Source organism: Dermacentor andersoni, chromosome 2 (genome assembly GCF_023375885.2).
Source record: "Dermacentor andersoni chromosome 2, qqDerAnde1_hic_scaffold, whole genome shotgun sequence".
NCBI lineage: Eukaryota > Metazoa > Arthropoda > Arachnida > Ixodida > Ixodidae > Dermacentor > Dermacentor andersoni.
The window spans coordinates 81,173,801-81,190,712 of NC_092815.1; the positions used below are offsets into that span (position 1 = coordinate 81,173,801).

The following is a 16,912-nucleotide window of genomic DNA, read 5'->3' on the forward strand; positions in this document are numbered from 1 at the left end:
GAAGTATTAGACAATTACACGAAGGAAAATTACGCCACCGAGAGACGCCTAATTCTTGGCGTTGCGAGAGGACTCAGACTGTGAAATTGAACTGTCTTCTACAACGAGGTCTTGTGAATACTCATATAAGGCCGTCGCTTCAGTGAACAACTCTTCGAGGTCACACGAAGTTTCGTCAAGTGCAACTGTTAATAAAGGATATATATATATATATATATATATATATATATATATATATATATATATATATATATATATATATAATGTGTGTGTGTGTGTGTGTGTGTTTAATTTATTTATTTACTTATACATATAGAGTTTGAAAAGCTGGTCGCCCCCCCCCCCCCCCCCCCCCCGGTAAAAGTTACAACTTTCCGCCTATGGGTATCAATATAAAAGCAAAAGGGACTTTGTCACTGAGCAAAACAATCTAAGCGGTCACTCCCTCATTTCCAGCAAATGTTTTTGTCTTCTTCTTCTTCGTGGCGATGCGGCCGGGTGACGTGCGCTACAAAATAGACTTTAGGCGCCTCCACTCTAATTAAGGAGATTGCCGCGCAGCAAGGACAAGAGAGAGTACACCGTTGTTTGTACCAGCGCGGTACATGTACAACAGCGGCCGCGAGTGGGCTTCTCCGCCGCGTCACGCGCCTGCGGCTCTTATTAATTTTGTCGTGGCGGGAGGTCGTTTAATTGATAACGCTTTTCGAGGCGTGTGTGGTCACCCTCCCCGGCCAACAAGCTGCTCGTTTTCGCCTCGGCCACAGCCACTGCACTGAGCAAGCGCAGAAACTAAAGAGGGCACAACGAAAACAAGAAGATCGAAAAAAAAAGAAGGCAGGACTTTCAACTTCGCAGCTTTCGCAACTGCCTCTCTTTCCTGCGCCAGGAGTACGATAAAGCAAAATGTAGGGCATCATTTGGGCAAAGACGGGAGGTGTTGTTTGGGATTGAGGAGGGGTAAGGGGAGAGGTTGAGGTTGGAGAGTATACCGTTCAATGCGACGCGGACAAACGCCCCGGAAAGCGAAAAACAAAGCCCACATCGGGGGTGGGAAAGAACAGACTCGGGGAGTGGGAGGGCGGGATTGAGAAAAACGAGTGGGCAGGCGTGCGGAACAAGAACAAAAAAAAGAAACGAACGAGCAGGAAAGGGAGAAAGTAAAGGTGAGAAGAACGAGAAGAGGTAGGTCCAGATAATCTTAGCCCGATTTATCCACTTCCCCGGCTAAACCTCTCTCCTCTCCAGGAGACGGCGAAGCGCTTCAATTCAAACAGCGCTAAACGACGCGGACAATGGCGCGGGCATGTGGGGCGCGCTGGAGGGAGAATGAAGAGGCGCTGCACACAACTGCTTCGTTTCCACTCCTGCAAGCAAAGCTGAAAGAAACAGTGTACGACGAGAAATGAAAGGTAACACTATTCAGCATGTAGATAGCAGAAATAGCCACAATGCAAAATGAAAGTACAGAAAAATGTCCGAAGGAGCAACACCAGCGTGCACAAAAAGAAAAGAAGCGAAATAAAAAAGACTAAACACGATCGCGCTGAGGAGGCCCCCTGGGCATCTGGTACAAACTCACGCACGCACATTTGCGCCCCTGACTAGAACGCGTGCGCCAGCGCAGAGGCGACCAGAGACCGCCACGATCAAAGGGAACGCCGGGAAAGCAAAATCAGACAAGGGACGCACCATGACGCTGCATGGCGCCACGGAGCCCTCGTCCCCCGTCTACAACGCTCCGTGACGTCACGAGCCCCGTGCTCGCCGACTGGCGAGGCGAGCGCGTCACTGGACGCCGCCGATTGGGCAATTACGCAGAACCAATGAGCGCACGCGTTACCCTGGAGCGGGCTCTTTGCTGTTCGGAGTCCTTCGCTTTTTTTTTTTTTTTTCTACCTCTCGAGCACCTTCTTCCCCTTCGCTCCAAAGCGGCGCTGTCTTCCCTCTCTCCCCCAAAACGGGAGGCGAAAAGGGAGGAGGGTCCCGTGGCGGCAGCGGTGGCGGTGGTGGCGAGCAAAATCGCTCGGTCCCGCTCGGCTCGACTTTGAACGGCGTGAAAAATCGGCGACCGAGGGTTTGGGTGCTACGCGCGCGCGTTTGTACCTTTTTTTTCTTCGCAACGTAGTTCGCCCGGTGTGTGAGCTGCGGCTGCGGCTGCTGCTGCCGTTTTTTCCCTCGTTGGTCCTGCCGGCTACTGCCACCGGTGGTGGTGTGGCGGCTACGACATCGCCATGCTGCACGAGGTGGCTGCTGCCGCGCGAGATACCGGCGGTTGCGGCGACGTCAAGCAGCCCGCGCCGTCGACCAAGGGCGTCGAGCGTCGACTCGTGCACGCCTACTCGATCGACGCAATCCTGGGACTTGACAGGTCGGCGACGTGCGCCGACGAGCGACGCCGGGCTCCGGTGCTCTGCCATGCCGGCACGCGATGCGCTTCACCCGCGGGCACGGACAGCGGGTCCGACACGGCGAGCAACGGTAAGGTGACCAACTCAATGTCATTCGTCTATTTCCCCGTTCGTCCACCCTAGTTCCGGAATCAACACGCAAGAAGTGGTGGCTAACGGTTTCTTCCCTACCGCTTAGTTTCGCATTATGACCGTAAATAAATGCCTGTGGCATACTGTTTCAGGTTTTAGAAGAAAAGGAAAAGATGTGTAGTTTTAAACCCGTAAAGCTCATACGTTAACACAAAAAAGGAAAATTAACAATTTGTACCATTTTATTCCTGAACAGGAAGAATACATTGACACCAAATATACGTAATAAAATTTTACTTAGAGTAATAAGTTCATTAGTATGATAATAATTTAATTAATCATTGTTTTACTGAAGTAGCCCCTACTGATACTCGATCCGCTGTATCGTAAATGCTACTATGGGCTTTGGGTTAAGCTTCCAGCGCCTAAATCTCTATATTTAATAATCAAACTCAACGTAGCAAGAAGGAGTTAAGGTATGCGAAAAATTAGAACAGAATACTTTATATTAAGGAATGGGAGGTAATGCTTGATACTGAGACGTTGTAATATATCGTGCCTGGTGTAGGGGTAAACGCCGCGAATGGTTCCATTTAAAATATATATGTAAAATATCAATCCACCTAAACTCATTGTGGGAAAGCCGACCAATAGAACTGAGAAGACACGTGACCCGAGAAATATGTTTATATACCCCTAGTTCTGGTCTTTTTTCGTCATTTCGACGAATAGTGGTGGGTGCCCTGAAACCTTGACATTAAACAAGTACTTGCTGCTGCCTCAAGCAACGTGTTTGCAAGAAAATGTTGACGGTGTGTCCCTGCACAGTGAAGTTACTGTTTAACCCTCATGCATGCTGAAGAAGTAAGACATAGAGCCAAGTTGGTCGAGGAAATCTCTTTTATAAAAGGAGTTTAATAACAGTGAAGTCTTGAAACAAATGAACTCATAAACAAATAATGAACTCTTGAAAACTCTTGAAACAAAAAATTCACGAAGTTCGCTACATAATGTTTAGCCTAAACTGATGTAACAAGCGTGCAGGCAACCTTAAGGGAATAAACATTCGTTATCAGGTTAGTTTAAGTACAAAATATTGAGAAAAAATAATAATAAGCTGTGCTCCACGCATAACCTCCAAAGCTGCTTCCTGTCAGTGCTGGCCCAATACCTTCAGTACGGTGACAGCTTAACAGCGCGCAGTTCAAGCGCATTTACAGCGCTTACAACTCAGAACTTTAACATATGCAAGAGTGTGCCCTACAATGTCGCCAAGAATACCACTATACCCCTTTTGAGATGTTATTTGCAGTTTCACCCATTGTGAAGTAAGCGATATGTGAGGCAGAAAACGTCAAAATATTGGTATGTGGTATTTCTGGGCCTTCTTTTTTAACACACGAAGCGAAAAAGGAGGATCCCGCTGTTATCAGGAATGATTTAGTGCCTTTTTATTGAAGGTCACCTTTGTGAATTAGGCTCAGTTGCACTCTGACGATAAGATTTACGTATATGCATCGTTGAATTTCTTCAACTACATAACTAAGGCATTATGAAAAATAGTGGTATATTAAGCCATAAAAACGTCGAGCAAAGCCTGTTTATGGAATGCATTTCACTGCGCGTTCATTGTTAGCGGTATATTCCACGTCTAAAACATGCGGAGGCACTGTACGAAAACAGCAATGCTATTGTATACAGGATGTTTCAGCAAACACTTTCAAAACTTCTTAAAGGTTACCTGTGGCAGATAGCACAATTCTTGTTCAGGGAGGGGTCTACTCGAAGCGGCGGACACTACTTGCAAAACAATTGAAATCCATAATCGACTAATTAACAAAAATTCACTAACTACATTATGGCCCTTTTACAATTTACAAATTCTATCCGTGGGGTTCGCAAGGCGGATCCACTTGGAACGAATTTACAGGATGTCATCAGTTTTGATATATTAATTCCCGAACCTTGCTGAGCAATTCCTTGGCGTTGGAGTTACCCTTGTGCGTGAATGCGTAAAACATGTTTTGTTAAGAAAGTAACTGGAACGCCAATGCATTTCTCCGCAAAGCTAAAAAATGAATATCTCAAAACTGGTGTCATCCTGAGAATTCCTTCCAAGTGGATCCATCTTGCGAACTCCACGGCTGAATTTGTAAGTTGCAACATGGGCCATAATGCAATTAGTTAAATATTTACAGAGTGATTTTTTTTAATTAGTTGACTATGCATTTAAATGTTTTGTGCAAGTAATGTCCGCCTCTACGAGTATAGAAGAGCTCATGAACTATAATTGTGCGATCTACCACAGGCAACCTTTAAAAATTTTGAGAGTGTTTGCTGAGACACACGGTATATAAGTTTTCATCGATTATCATTCGGCGAGGGACCAAGCGGTTTTCCAAGTATACCAAACTTACACCTGTAACCAAACATGAACATGTTGATTTATGCTTAATTATTTGTTACCAATCACCAGAATAACTAGACTGACTTACGCGCTTATTTACCAAACGCATCTGTTGCTGAGCAAAGGTATATGCTAGACGAAATGTGCCATAAGGTTAGTCTTTCCGGGCTCGGTGCGTCATAATAAAACCTCTGGGCCAAATGCAAGAACCTATCAAGAACCAAACTTTTCTTGCGTGCGATGTCGAATAAACAGCAATATGGACGTTATTTTGATAACTAAATTTTGATCATACCATATATCCCCTACATGCGTACCGGAGCTTTGAAATTCCTCAAGCGTGTGAACCGAAATCAATGTAATTTCTGGAACAACATTACCGCAGTGAGTGTTTTCGTTTACTGCGATAGTTAACTATACTACTGCTAAAATGTTCAAGGACGCCATTTTCCCGTAACATTAAGCCTTTATTTTCACCCCGTGCCACTTACGTGTGAATAATCAGACATTGTATACATATGTATACATTTGCGTTCATGGGCTATTTTCCATAAGATTGCTATATCAGGTTAGTTAATTTTTTTCGTGACTGTTAAAGAAAAATGGCATTAAGATATGCTTTCGTTTGTTCCCCACTAGTCTACTTCATTAATTCAAGGTAGCATGGCGTACGTATACATACTCGCATAATTGCCATGCTGTCCCAAGCTTCGGCGGTTATAAGTATGTACAGACGCGCACCTCTTTTTGTGTTCCTATTTGAAAGCGGGAATCGGGTGCCCAGTGGTATGCAACTTCGAATTCAAGTCTGCTCGAGATCGTTTGCCTTGTTGACCTCGCTTTATTCTCAGTATTTGCCCGCGCATCGAGTAACGTACCTCGTCGTATGTTCATCATTATACCGGCAATCCTTCTGTGGCGCATCTCTCAAAATGAAATCGTGGTTTCGTGTGGACCCTGGGAGGCATGTGCAAATTTTACGCCGGAAATGCAAAAATCTTTCTTCAAGAACTAATTTCACCTGAGCAGGTACACTTCATCTGTATTCTCCTTGAAACACTGCGTGCCTCGCACGACGTTTGACTGGGTTTCTCAATAAACACGTTTGTCGACCTCTCCTTGTCCCTACTAAAATGTAAAATTTCATTGCCATTCATAGGCATTGTAGAGACGAACTACACAAGGTAAATAAACGTCAAATGAACCGACACGGTCGGTTTGTTTGCATTTCAAGGTTCAGAATTATGGATAAGCCTACCAGAAACTTCATGTTCCTATTTCTTTTATCTCAACCGTGCTATGGTCCGCCTTGTATGTGGGGGTCTATGTAGTTTCTTCAAAGCGTTGTTGTTGATTTTTTTATCCTTACGACCTATTTTCCAAGGAGTCGAATGTATTGCGCAAAATAGAAAACTCAAATTTCATAGAATGAATAACTTAAACGTCATTAGAAACGAACAACAATAAAAAGAAAATTCGTCGGTGAACGCAAACTTAAAAGACCTAAAACGAAAAAGAAAGACAATTTAGCAAGTGTATCGATTGTATTCAACAAGGAAATCCTAAACAGCGAAACAAAAATTCACGTGGCGGAATTTAAGACTTAAGGATCTAAAACAAAGAAAAACCGACACTGGCGGGTGCAAACTAAATCTGTGAAAAAAAATTTCCAAATTATTTTTCTCACAGTAGCGAGAAGGTGACTTGGTGAGTAGGGATCAATTGTCTCATCCTGATTACAGAAAGAGCACAGAGAACACCAGGCTTCGGAATTGTGAAGGCAAAGGTTCAGGGGAGGGATGCCGGTGGCCTAATTTCGCGAGAAATAGTACAGACCTCTGTGCGGTCGAAATTCACTACGTCAGGAAAACAAGATGTGTTGATAATTGAAAGAAATAGTGAGTACAGCATTACTATAGCGTTAACTTCAATGATGCAAGTTGACAGTGCACCATAGGAAGGACCCGACGGTGAAGGGACGCCTTAGTCAGTGAGTCGGCAGCTTCCTTAATATGCAACCTCTTGTAGTCGGGCGCGCACATTATTTTGAAGACATTGCACATTTGCGAGAAATAGAGAATAAGATACTCGGATAACGGAATTGTGCCACTAGACGCGGAAAAGGCAGAGCACGTGCATAGATGAACAATCAGTAACAATAGCATTTGTCGTAGTGGAACGGCTTAATGCACGCAGGGTTAGAACAACTGCCATGAGCAGAGCAACTGACAAAAAATGACTTCAGATCTCGCAGCCGAAATGGAATTGACAGATCGAGTGCGGAACAAAAACTTCCGACATGTAAACTTTCTTCGGAGAGCGGCACGCCAGTCACGATGAAACTTCTCGAAATTGTCATCAACTAATTCTGAAATAGGCCATTTAAGGCGTACGGCTCTGGAGTATACATGTACATTCGAGTTCACTTAAAAGAAAAGCAAATTCGGCAACAAGTCAACTCTCTCCCCCACGAAAATTCAATGATGCATGTTGCAATATATAACCTTCTCATTAAAGGTTAAAACCAGCTAAAAACACAACGTGCAGAAGCAAGAAGACGACGGCACGACGCTGGAACTAACGACTGAATGTTCATTATGTGAAATTATAAGTATCTAACCCCGGGTATACCTCCGGCACGTGGGAGAAAACTATTGCAGAACCAAACCGGGAAAAACAGGATCTAGAAACCAACGGCCGGGTGGACTGTATAACCCATAACTCACTGCAATTGATTTGTTGAAATCGCATGATCGACGCTGTCATGGGCCGTCGTAGAAACCAAAGCCAGCCATGTATCGCTTGAGAAGGAGGAGAAGTGTTGCTGCAACCGGGTTGAGCCTTGAAAGAGTTGCGCTACCTATGTAGTGTGGTAAGGTCTGAAGTCCATCACAATACACACCTGGTAACACAAGGGAAAGCTAATGGCAACGACGAATTTAAGCCGGTGTTAATCAGGCTGTATGTCTGCATGCACGTCGACCGACGCGGCTCCCTACTCGCACTTGCATTCTTCATTAAATTCAGTACAGTCTAGCAGGTAATGGTTGATGTTACTGAGAACTTGACTGCGCACACATGACGATGAAAGCGCTAATTCCTGTCTTCCACCGCCACGCTGGAGATTGCGCTGACCTTGTGCGGATTAAGTAAGAGAGAACGCGCAATTTGAGCTGAATTAGCTCTCAAGGTCATTATGTGAAGGTCATATTGGTGAAGGTCAGTTAACGTATTTCGTTACATGCCCGTGAACGTCCGCTTGAATAAGGAGTGGCCTTTCAGAGACACTGTCGCCACCTTATTGGCCGTGTTGTCAGCCCTGACTGTGAGAACTGCGCCGTGCCGGAGGCTATCGACCATGTGCTTTGTGTGTGCCCAATTTACCTGCGAGAAAGACAACCAATGGAGAGGATATTTGGCGAGCATCGCTAACCAGCCACTTTCTGAATGCCTTATTTTAGACCCGTGGCCAAAACACTTATTTTCAATTCATAATGGTCATTGTTGGTTATCTGAAAGACACTGAAGTGGATATACGATTGTAATAAGTGTTTACGGTTAATTGTTAACTTTTATACATATCTTTCCTTTTTATTTGATTATCATCGTCTTCGCTTTGTCTTTCTTCATTTGCTCCCCTTTTTCCCTTCGCCAAAGCTGAGCAGCAGACGAACATAATAATTCAGGTGAACCTCCCAGCTGTTCTCTCCTAATAAATATCTATCTCTTCCTCCATCTCTCCCTTTCTCTTTCTCTCTCTCTCTATAAATAAGCGTCATTATATTATTATTTCTTAAATATTATTATTTGTTATTGTTACGTCGTCCAGGGAGTTTTGACATTGATGCATACAGCCCTACTTAATTCAGTTGCACTTGCAATTCGTTCTAGTATTATATACAGTAGCACATTTTGCTCCGTATTTACATTTAAGGGCATGTAGGCAAAATTCAGTCTTGTTAGACGTCATGTAAGCTGATTAATAACACAGACGTATTTTCGCCTTGTAGTCGCTCTCTACTTAAAAAGAAATCAGCTTGCCTGATGCGTTTACATTGTATATTTTTCATATGCATGCAAGAAGAACTTTAGCACAATATCTTGGTCTCCTGCAGAGCAATACAATTCATGAAAGTTTATTCCAAAGAATTAAACGAACTGCAATCCACTGAACACTTACTTTGAAGCCAAAAAAACATCCTGCAATAAAATGCCTCCAAAATCGAAGGTCTGTTGATAAATCAATTTGGCCTACGAAAGCCCCCAGCACACTTGCCCCGGTAAAACGAAGCTTTATTCGCCTTCAAGAAATAAATTCCGAGGTTTTACGTGCGGTAACCACGATCTGATTATGCGGCAAGCTGTAATGGTCGGGAATCCGGATTAATTCTGACCCCTGGAGTTCCTTTAGCGTGCACTTAAATCTGATTACACGAGCGTTCTTGCATATCGCGCCCCATCAAGATGCAGCAGCCGCGGCCAGGATCGAAACCGTGGCCTTGCGCTCAGCAGCTCAACGTCACAGCCACTAGGCGAACGGAGCGGGTCTTTGCCGTTGCAGTGAATAAAACTAAATATTGCATGAGATTACGCTTTGCGTAGGAATAAAATAAATACGAACGTACGCACAGCATTTGGTTCAAGTGCAGGTAAATAACCGCTTCACATGGATTCCAACATGGTTGTCGGTTGTTACACAACTTTATTATTTTCTTTTTTATACAGCAAAGCTGTTGGTATGTAGTTGGTCGGTATTTTTCATGTCCGCATGCGCGGTTTTGCACGGGTGTTAAGTACACGGGTGTTTTCGCATTTCGCCCCCATCGAAATACGGCCACCGTGGCCGGGATTCGATCCCGCGACCTCGTCCTCAGCAGTCCAACATCACAGCCACGAGCAACCACGGTGGTTTGTACATCCACTTGCACAGGGTGGAATGGAGGCGTATTTTTTCTTTTCATTTTGCTTTTATGTCCGTTTGTTTGTTTGTTCTGAGTTGATTTTTTTCTTTTTTTACTTGTTTGTTTTTGTGCGCCTGTCTTACTCTGCAAGCCGTGCCTCTCCGCATGCATCGTACAGTAAGCGTGCGGCTGAATCCGACATGTGAATTGGATTGACAGGTCGAACAGGGATCTGGCACATCTGCTTGCGTGAGTTCGCGCGTCTGTTCTCGCACTATGAAAACAACTACACAGCCCTCGTGTCGCCTGTGGTATAACCTGTGTCACAAAGTAGAAATATAAAGAACCAAATAAGGGGGCATGTTTTTAAGATTACTGACTCGCGCTCGCCAAGCCGCAACCGCTTCGTCTTCCCCCCCTCTCCCACTGTCACCCGCCGTCAGTGTCCTGTAACGCAGACGACGCAGACTCTCGCAGGCTTGCAGACGATTTTCTCGCTCGTCTGCCGGTTTTCGCTCCGTAAAGCCGGACATAAGACGTGCTGCGGCGTAATCCAAGCCACGCCGCGCGCACCGCAACCGACGGGCGAGAGTGTTTTTTCCGCGTTGCGTTCCGAGCGGGCGCGTTAAGCCTAATCATGAGTGACGTTTGAGAAGTCAATACGGAAAGAAATCCGTGTCGGGGTCCAGTCGGTCTCTAGATTAATTTGAAGCGGTCCGGATTTAGAAGCCTCGGGGGAAATGCTCTCCTAAGCCAATTACGCCTGTCAAACACGCCGTGCTATAGCAACAATATTCCCCATTTATTTTGACAACTGGCTGCCTTGTGCGCTTTCGACTATCTGAAAGTGGTGAGCAGTGTAGGGAAGCCACCGTCGTGTAACTATTCGGGAAGCGAAATAACCTCGAACGATGCCGCCACCGTAGGATCATGCACAATGCTCAGTTTCGGAACAGGCTACTGAAAGCAGGCCCATGCATATTATTGTCGATAGCCTGTAAACATTTACATTAACATTCTTTCATTAACAAGACTTTTTTTAAAAAAGCCGACAAGATTGACTTAAACTAAAGCTTCAGCATTCAGCCGCACCCCTATATGCTGATATGACTATATGTGTCCAAGGGGGAGCTGCGCAAACCGCCAATAAAATAAGTTCGTGGCAAGAAGAAAGTACGAAGACAGTTTCGTTTCACGCAATTAGGCCAATTGAACGAAACATTTGATGCCAGTTATATCGGACTACATGGTCATTCTGAAATGTTAGAACCTGTGAACTACAGACTGCTATAACGATTCCTTTCAACTTTGCATCGTAAGAACATGCCGTAAAGTTTGTAATTAAAAAGTTAATAACGTAATTACTTTACTTGGTTTATTTGGTTTTTCTGCAAGAGATGTCCGCCTTGGCACTAAGATGAATTAGACGTAATGGTTGTAAATGTTGTAGGGGGTTTTTTTTGAAGCATAACTGCGAGTCGGCCTAGTTGGAACAGATTCATCTTAAAACTTTTTGTGCGCAAACAGGGACGAAGAATAGGGGCAACACAAGGACGAGCGCTTTCTAACAACTGGTTTTATTTTTGAAGAACTACCTGCTTAAATACCCACAGATCTGCATAGGTTCAGCAGGATTCAGCATAGATGTTCAAGATCTTTACTATTCCTTACCGCATGGGCCCCTAATGTGCAGTGTTAAAGATTGCATAACAAATGAGAATGACGAGGTGTCATTCCGCAATACGTGCGGCATGGCCGTTGAATCCTTTCTTGAACTTCTGCATTTTTATTTAGCGAATACACATGTAGGATTCTGTGGTGAAACGTATATACAGGCAAGGGGTGTGTGCATCGGGTCAAAGGTAGCTCTCATCCTAAGTAGCATTTTTTTGGGAAGCATAGACAGAGAGTAGGCCAAAGATTTAGAAGGTGTAGTAAGTAAGGTATACAGATATGTCGATGACTACTTGATTTTAGGCTGTCCTGTAGACAAGGGCGTTTTCAGGAATAGGGTTGTAGAAGCCTTCAATTCTCTAGGCAAGGGCTTAACATTTACTTCGGAAGTACCGGTAGATAATAAGCTACAGTTTCTTGATGTCAAGTTAACATTCCTACCGGAACATGTGTGTTGGTCATTCTCACCCCGAGCTGGAAAACCACTAATGAACTATGCCTCAAACCATTCCAGGATTGTGAAGAATGGGATAGTCATTTCGTGTTTCCGGTCAGCGTTGTTGAAGTCATGTCACCACACTGTAAAGATTGCATTTTTTGAGCAAGTTGATAGGTTGAGAAAGGCTGGGTATACCCGCTCGCTGTGATGCTGGCGTCATGCGCTAGACTAATGAAAGAACTTAAAAAGGATAAAGGACAATGCACAAAGAATCGAAGGCAGAAGGATGGAGATTCCAATGTTTCGGTGATTCCGTATGTGCACGGCCTTTCACACAGACTTAAGAAGGTGGCTTGTAGTTATGAAGTAAAAGTGGTATTTTCGGCAAAAAACAAAATAGGTAGTGTGTGTTCCAAGGTTAAAAAGAAGTTCGAAATTAAGGATGATGTACAGAAAGAATGCACTGTTAAACATCCGCGCAAGAACCAATTTGTTGCTTGCGCGAAGAACGTTGTTTACCAGATTCCTATGACGTGTGGGCATGTGTACGTAGGGCAGACTGGGAGATGCATTAACACTAGGTTAAGGGAGCACTTGTCTAGCCTGAAAGGTCGCCCTAGTACGCATTTGGCAATGCATTGCCAAGAACATGGTTGCTCCCCTTGTGTTACTAGCACAGACATTTTGTACAGGCATAGGAATCAAACCGCTAGGTAAATCGTGGGAGCACACTAGATTGAAAAACAAAAAGAAAAATGCATCAGCCATCCTTCCGTTTCATTGTTAGATAAAGAAAATTCGTTTCTATCATCACATCTTTAACGCATTTTATTGTAAGTGGTTGTTTTATGCACCTTGCTGTTTTTAGTATGACGGGGTGGCTTTTGTCCACGTCTTTTTATCACAAGTGTTATATGTAATATTGACGTTGCTCTTTTGACTTGATCGCGCAGATCTGCGGGCATTATATGCGCTATAGGCGTGCTCTGTTGACTAGATCGCGCAGATCTGTGGGTATTTAAGCAGGTAGTTCTTCAAAAATAAAACCAGTTGTTAGAAAGCGCTCGTCCTTGTGTTGCCCCTATTCTTCGTCCCTGTTTGTTTGCGCACAAAAAGTTTTAAGATTTCTTTGTTTTGTTTAAGAAAAGTGCTCGACACGAAAAATACATCCGGAAAAAACATACCCGTTAAATACAAACACTGGTAGTGTGGCATTAATTCGAAGCATATGAAAAAAGGTAAGTACGCGCATATGCATTAGCGGATGACTTATAATGCATATTATATTACTGTGTTGTGGTGTTATTTATTTATTTATTTATTTATTTATTTATTTATTTATTTATTTATTTAACATACTCTCAGGACGAAAGGCATTATAAAGAGGAAAGTGGATTACAAGTGATAAAAAATTTAAGAAACAAATATGAGCAATAACAATACAACATGAGAAATTCTAATTATAGAATGTTAGTCAAAGCATTCTTTAAGAATTGATGGTCTGTGATGGCGATTATCTGTATACGAAGGCTATTCCACCATTCTGTTGTCTATGGTAAAAATGAATGGGAAAAAAAAGCAACGCTTTTGCCGAAAGGAACTCCAACTTTTCGTTCACATAATCGAAGCGAGATGAAACATATCGCAGAGACGTCATAAACTCAGTGCGAAGATGAGGATGATGAAATATGGTGCGAGAAATGCTCAAGTTAAACAACTTACGACGGGATGCAAGGGTTGATAGGTCAGGGCTTGATTTCATGGACGATATGCTGTATTAAAACATCAGGACTAGGATCCCAGACAGAGGTAGCATATCCTTATTGAGAAGGAATGATTGTACTGTACTCATACAAGAGTAGTGTTACGGCTGAAAGTGCTTGCGTAAAGTCACGACGGGGGTATTCCAATGGCCAATTATCACTGTTTATTACATACGAAATGTGGAACACCCAAGAGAGGCTAGGCGCAACCTTCAAGGTATCTGTGCGGTTAACAGCACCAAGGTCGCGCTGAAGGGCTTTAGCATAATCAGCTCGGTTTATCTCTCGATAGACACCACAATCATAGGCAAACTGGGTAATATAGTTAGAAACCCGTGAGAATAAGTGATTTATGTAAATGACGAAACAGCAAAGGAGGCTTAGCGCTGCTCCTTATTGAGGTACCCCAGATCGAACAGATGTCTGCTCCGAGATTACGTTACTCACTGATATGAACTGAGAACGGTTAGTGAAAAAAGGAATTGTAGTAGCCTCATTCTCATAGAATGTTTACAATGCACACAATCTTTAAAAATTGTCTGTGGTGCGAAGCACAATTCCAATCCTTGAAGGGTATTTGCTGGAAGAGGTGGATATTACTTCCACAAAAACGTACCTCCATAATTTCCTCATTAACGAAATTGTATTATTTCTTTTAACTAATTGCTTCATAGTACACACTGTAATTTACGAACTGTAGCCGGTGAGCTTGCAATGCATATCTACTTTGAACGAATTCGGCAGACGGCAGTTGTATTGAGATATGCGCCGGTAAACTTGCGGTAAGAACGCTTTGTTGCTTTACTTTTTTTTTTAAGGAAGGCCGTTTTACGCATTGAAGCACCAAAATAACTGGAACGCCAATTTATTTCGAACGTATGTCTCGAAACTGGTGTCATCCTGTGAAGTCGTTCGAAGTGGACACGCCTCGGGAGCTCACCGGCTGCATTTCGAAAATAAAGTAATTCTTTCGAAGAATAAATAGTGATGTTAATTTGTTCATCCCGCATTTCGATTTCTCGTACAAGTAATGGCCGCCTCGTAAAGTAACCTACCAAGCACTAGCGCGGTGCTATCTGCCACGAGTAATTTTTTTTAATATGCTCGAGTAAAAGCCGCATTCCCTAACTTGGAAACCCAAAATACGGGAAGAATCTTTTGGCAGTTTCACTCGAAGGGCGACGCACTGACAACTATTGTAATATTTAGTGTAGCGCTCGATCTCCTCGCAGACATTCTCTCACTTTTGGGGGGAATGCGACGCTGACGTCAATTGCCTGAAAGCAAAAGTTTGGCAGCATGTTACACGCCTGTAACACGTGAAGGCGAAAGTCAGCTACACACTTGGTAAGGTGCCGTATCGCATCGTAGCGTTGCTGCTTTCCCAGCTCGGCTTCATCGGCTCGTTTTCGAAGATTAGCTGCTGCTTCGCGCGCTCGTACAGCGGGGTCACGCTGTACGTTTCTATTCAACTTTACGTTGCACCCTTTCAGCAGGGTATCGAAACCTATGCTATTGTGTGTGTTGTATGGGCTATTTAAATGAGTGTATCCACTGACCGCTTCACTTTACTAAGCGCTTGTAACCTCAGCCTCACTGGAGTATGAGCCATTGCATCTTTATTTGCTTGCTTACCGGGGTATGAGCAAATGAGAAGGTCACGTGTTTTTTTGTTTTTTTGCTTTTTTGTACCACTTGCCTAGACGCCGTACTTGTGTACTTTCTATGCATGATTCCAATGAATGAATGCATTGTACGCTTCACTTTGCTCAGTGCTTGTAGCCTCTGTATTACGAGAGAGATGAGCCACTGCATTTTTTGCTTGCTTAGGTCAGTATGAGCCATCGATGATGATGATGATGATGATGATGATGATAGTTTTTGTACCATTGGGCCGGACGACGCACTTTTTTTTTCGACGCCATCGGGGGTATAAGACACTTAAGGCGTTCGCCTTAATAGTTGGCACTGGGATGAGAGAAGCACGCAAACGTGTGTAGCCCATTGAGCGCCGAGATATTGTGCTGGGGGACACGTACCGTCGGCTCTAATATTTTTTTATTGAAGAGGCCCGAACCAAGGCATGACAACGACCTTTCTACACTAACTTCAAACTATCTGGTATGATCGAGGCGAAGAATGCTGCGCAATAGTAACGCCATCTGGCGTAGAACGCCGACGGCTTTAGCCCCCTGGACCTTCGAAAAGCAGCGAAAGTCTTTGACCTTGCCGTCGAGCTTCGCGATTAGAAGATAACTTCATGCGCGCCCGCTGCGGTTTGGGCCAGGAGCAGCTGGTATACACGACACACGCCTCACGCGCACCGTTCTCAACTAGCGCTCACGTTTGCGCAGGAACGTGCCATTTGATAGTATATGGCATCGATATGATGATAACTTCTTTCGCAGTTTACCGGGTTCTCCATTTGCTCACCTAAATTGAAATGGAAAGGAGCGAACGTCTTTGTAAGAGACGCCGGACTGCCGCATTAGCCGCCGAATGTCGCACAGCTCTTTCTAGCTTTTACCTGCCCTTCCCCTACTACTCGATCTAACGTTTTCCTTCCAACGCTTCTATGCATACATCAACCATACGAGCCATGTTCTGACATACGCCTGCCCACTCCCTCTTCTTTTGCCCTGTTCCTTCTCTTTTCTTACTACTTATTTTCTTTTTTTTTTTAACGTAACCGTCACGTCCCAAAGTCCCTAACGTTTCAGTGGCTCCGCAACACAGGGTCGTGCGACTTCTGTATAGCGCCGCAACGACGCCTACGCCAATCTACGGAGGTTATCGTCCCCTGAAATTCCCCCCCCCCCCCCTGTTATTTACCACAGACTCCATGTCGCCCCCCCATCCTAATACCTTCAAAAATTTCCCGGCGCACTGCTGCTGGGCCACTCAGGTCATTCTTTCAACTCGTGTCTCTTTGTTGCTGCCGCGCTGACCGGCTGACCGGACCATTCTTATAAAGCCACAAACGCACGCCGCCTGCGACATTTACGGTTTCTGTCCAGTTCTCTGAAGGCGTACCATCCACTCCCTCCTACAACAACCCTCGCCCCCGGGCCGCTCTCTCTCTCTCTTCTTTTTTTCCTGCCGCCTCCCCTCTCTCCCGCTCTCTTCCCCTCGTCTTCCAACCCCGTCTTCCCCGCCATGATACCTAGAAACGCCAAATGACAGCGCTCATTTTCTTTTCAGTCTCTTCCTTTACAGTCAGCCGCCGCCGACAACGACCGCACTTA

At 44.4% G+C, this 16,912-nt stretch overlaps 1 protein-coding gene across 1 annotated transcript in view; it reads left to right on the forward strand.

Moving 5' to 3' along the window:
- The first annotated feature begins 1,329 nt into the window (after positions 1-1,329).
- LOC126541988 (retinal homeobox protein Rx1-like) overlaps positions 1,330-16,912 on the forward strand; it is a 58,854-nt gene continuing 43,271 nt past the window's right edge. The window contains exon 1 of the mRNA XM_055076907.2: positions 1,330-2,481. Coding sequence (XP_054932882.1) covers positions 2,235-2,481 — 247 coding nt within the window. The 5' untranslated portion in view covers positions 1,330-2,234. The remainder of the gene's footprint in view (positions 2,482-16,912) is intronic.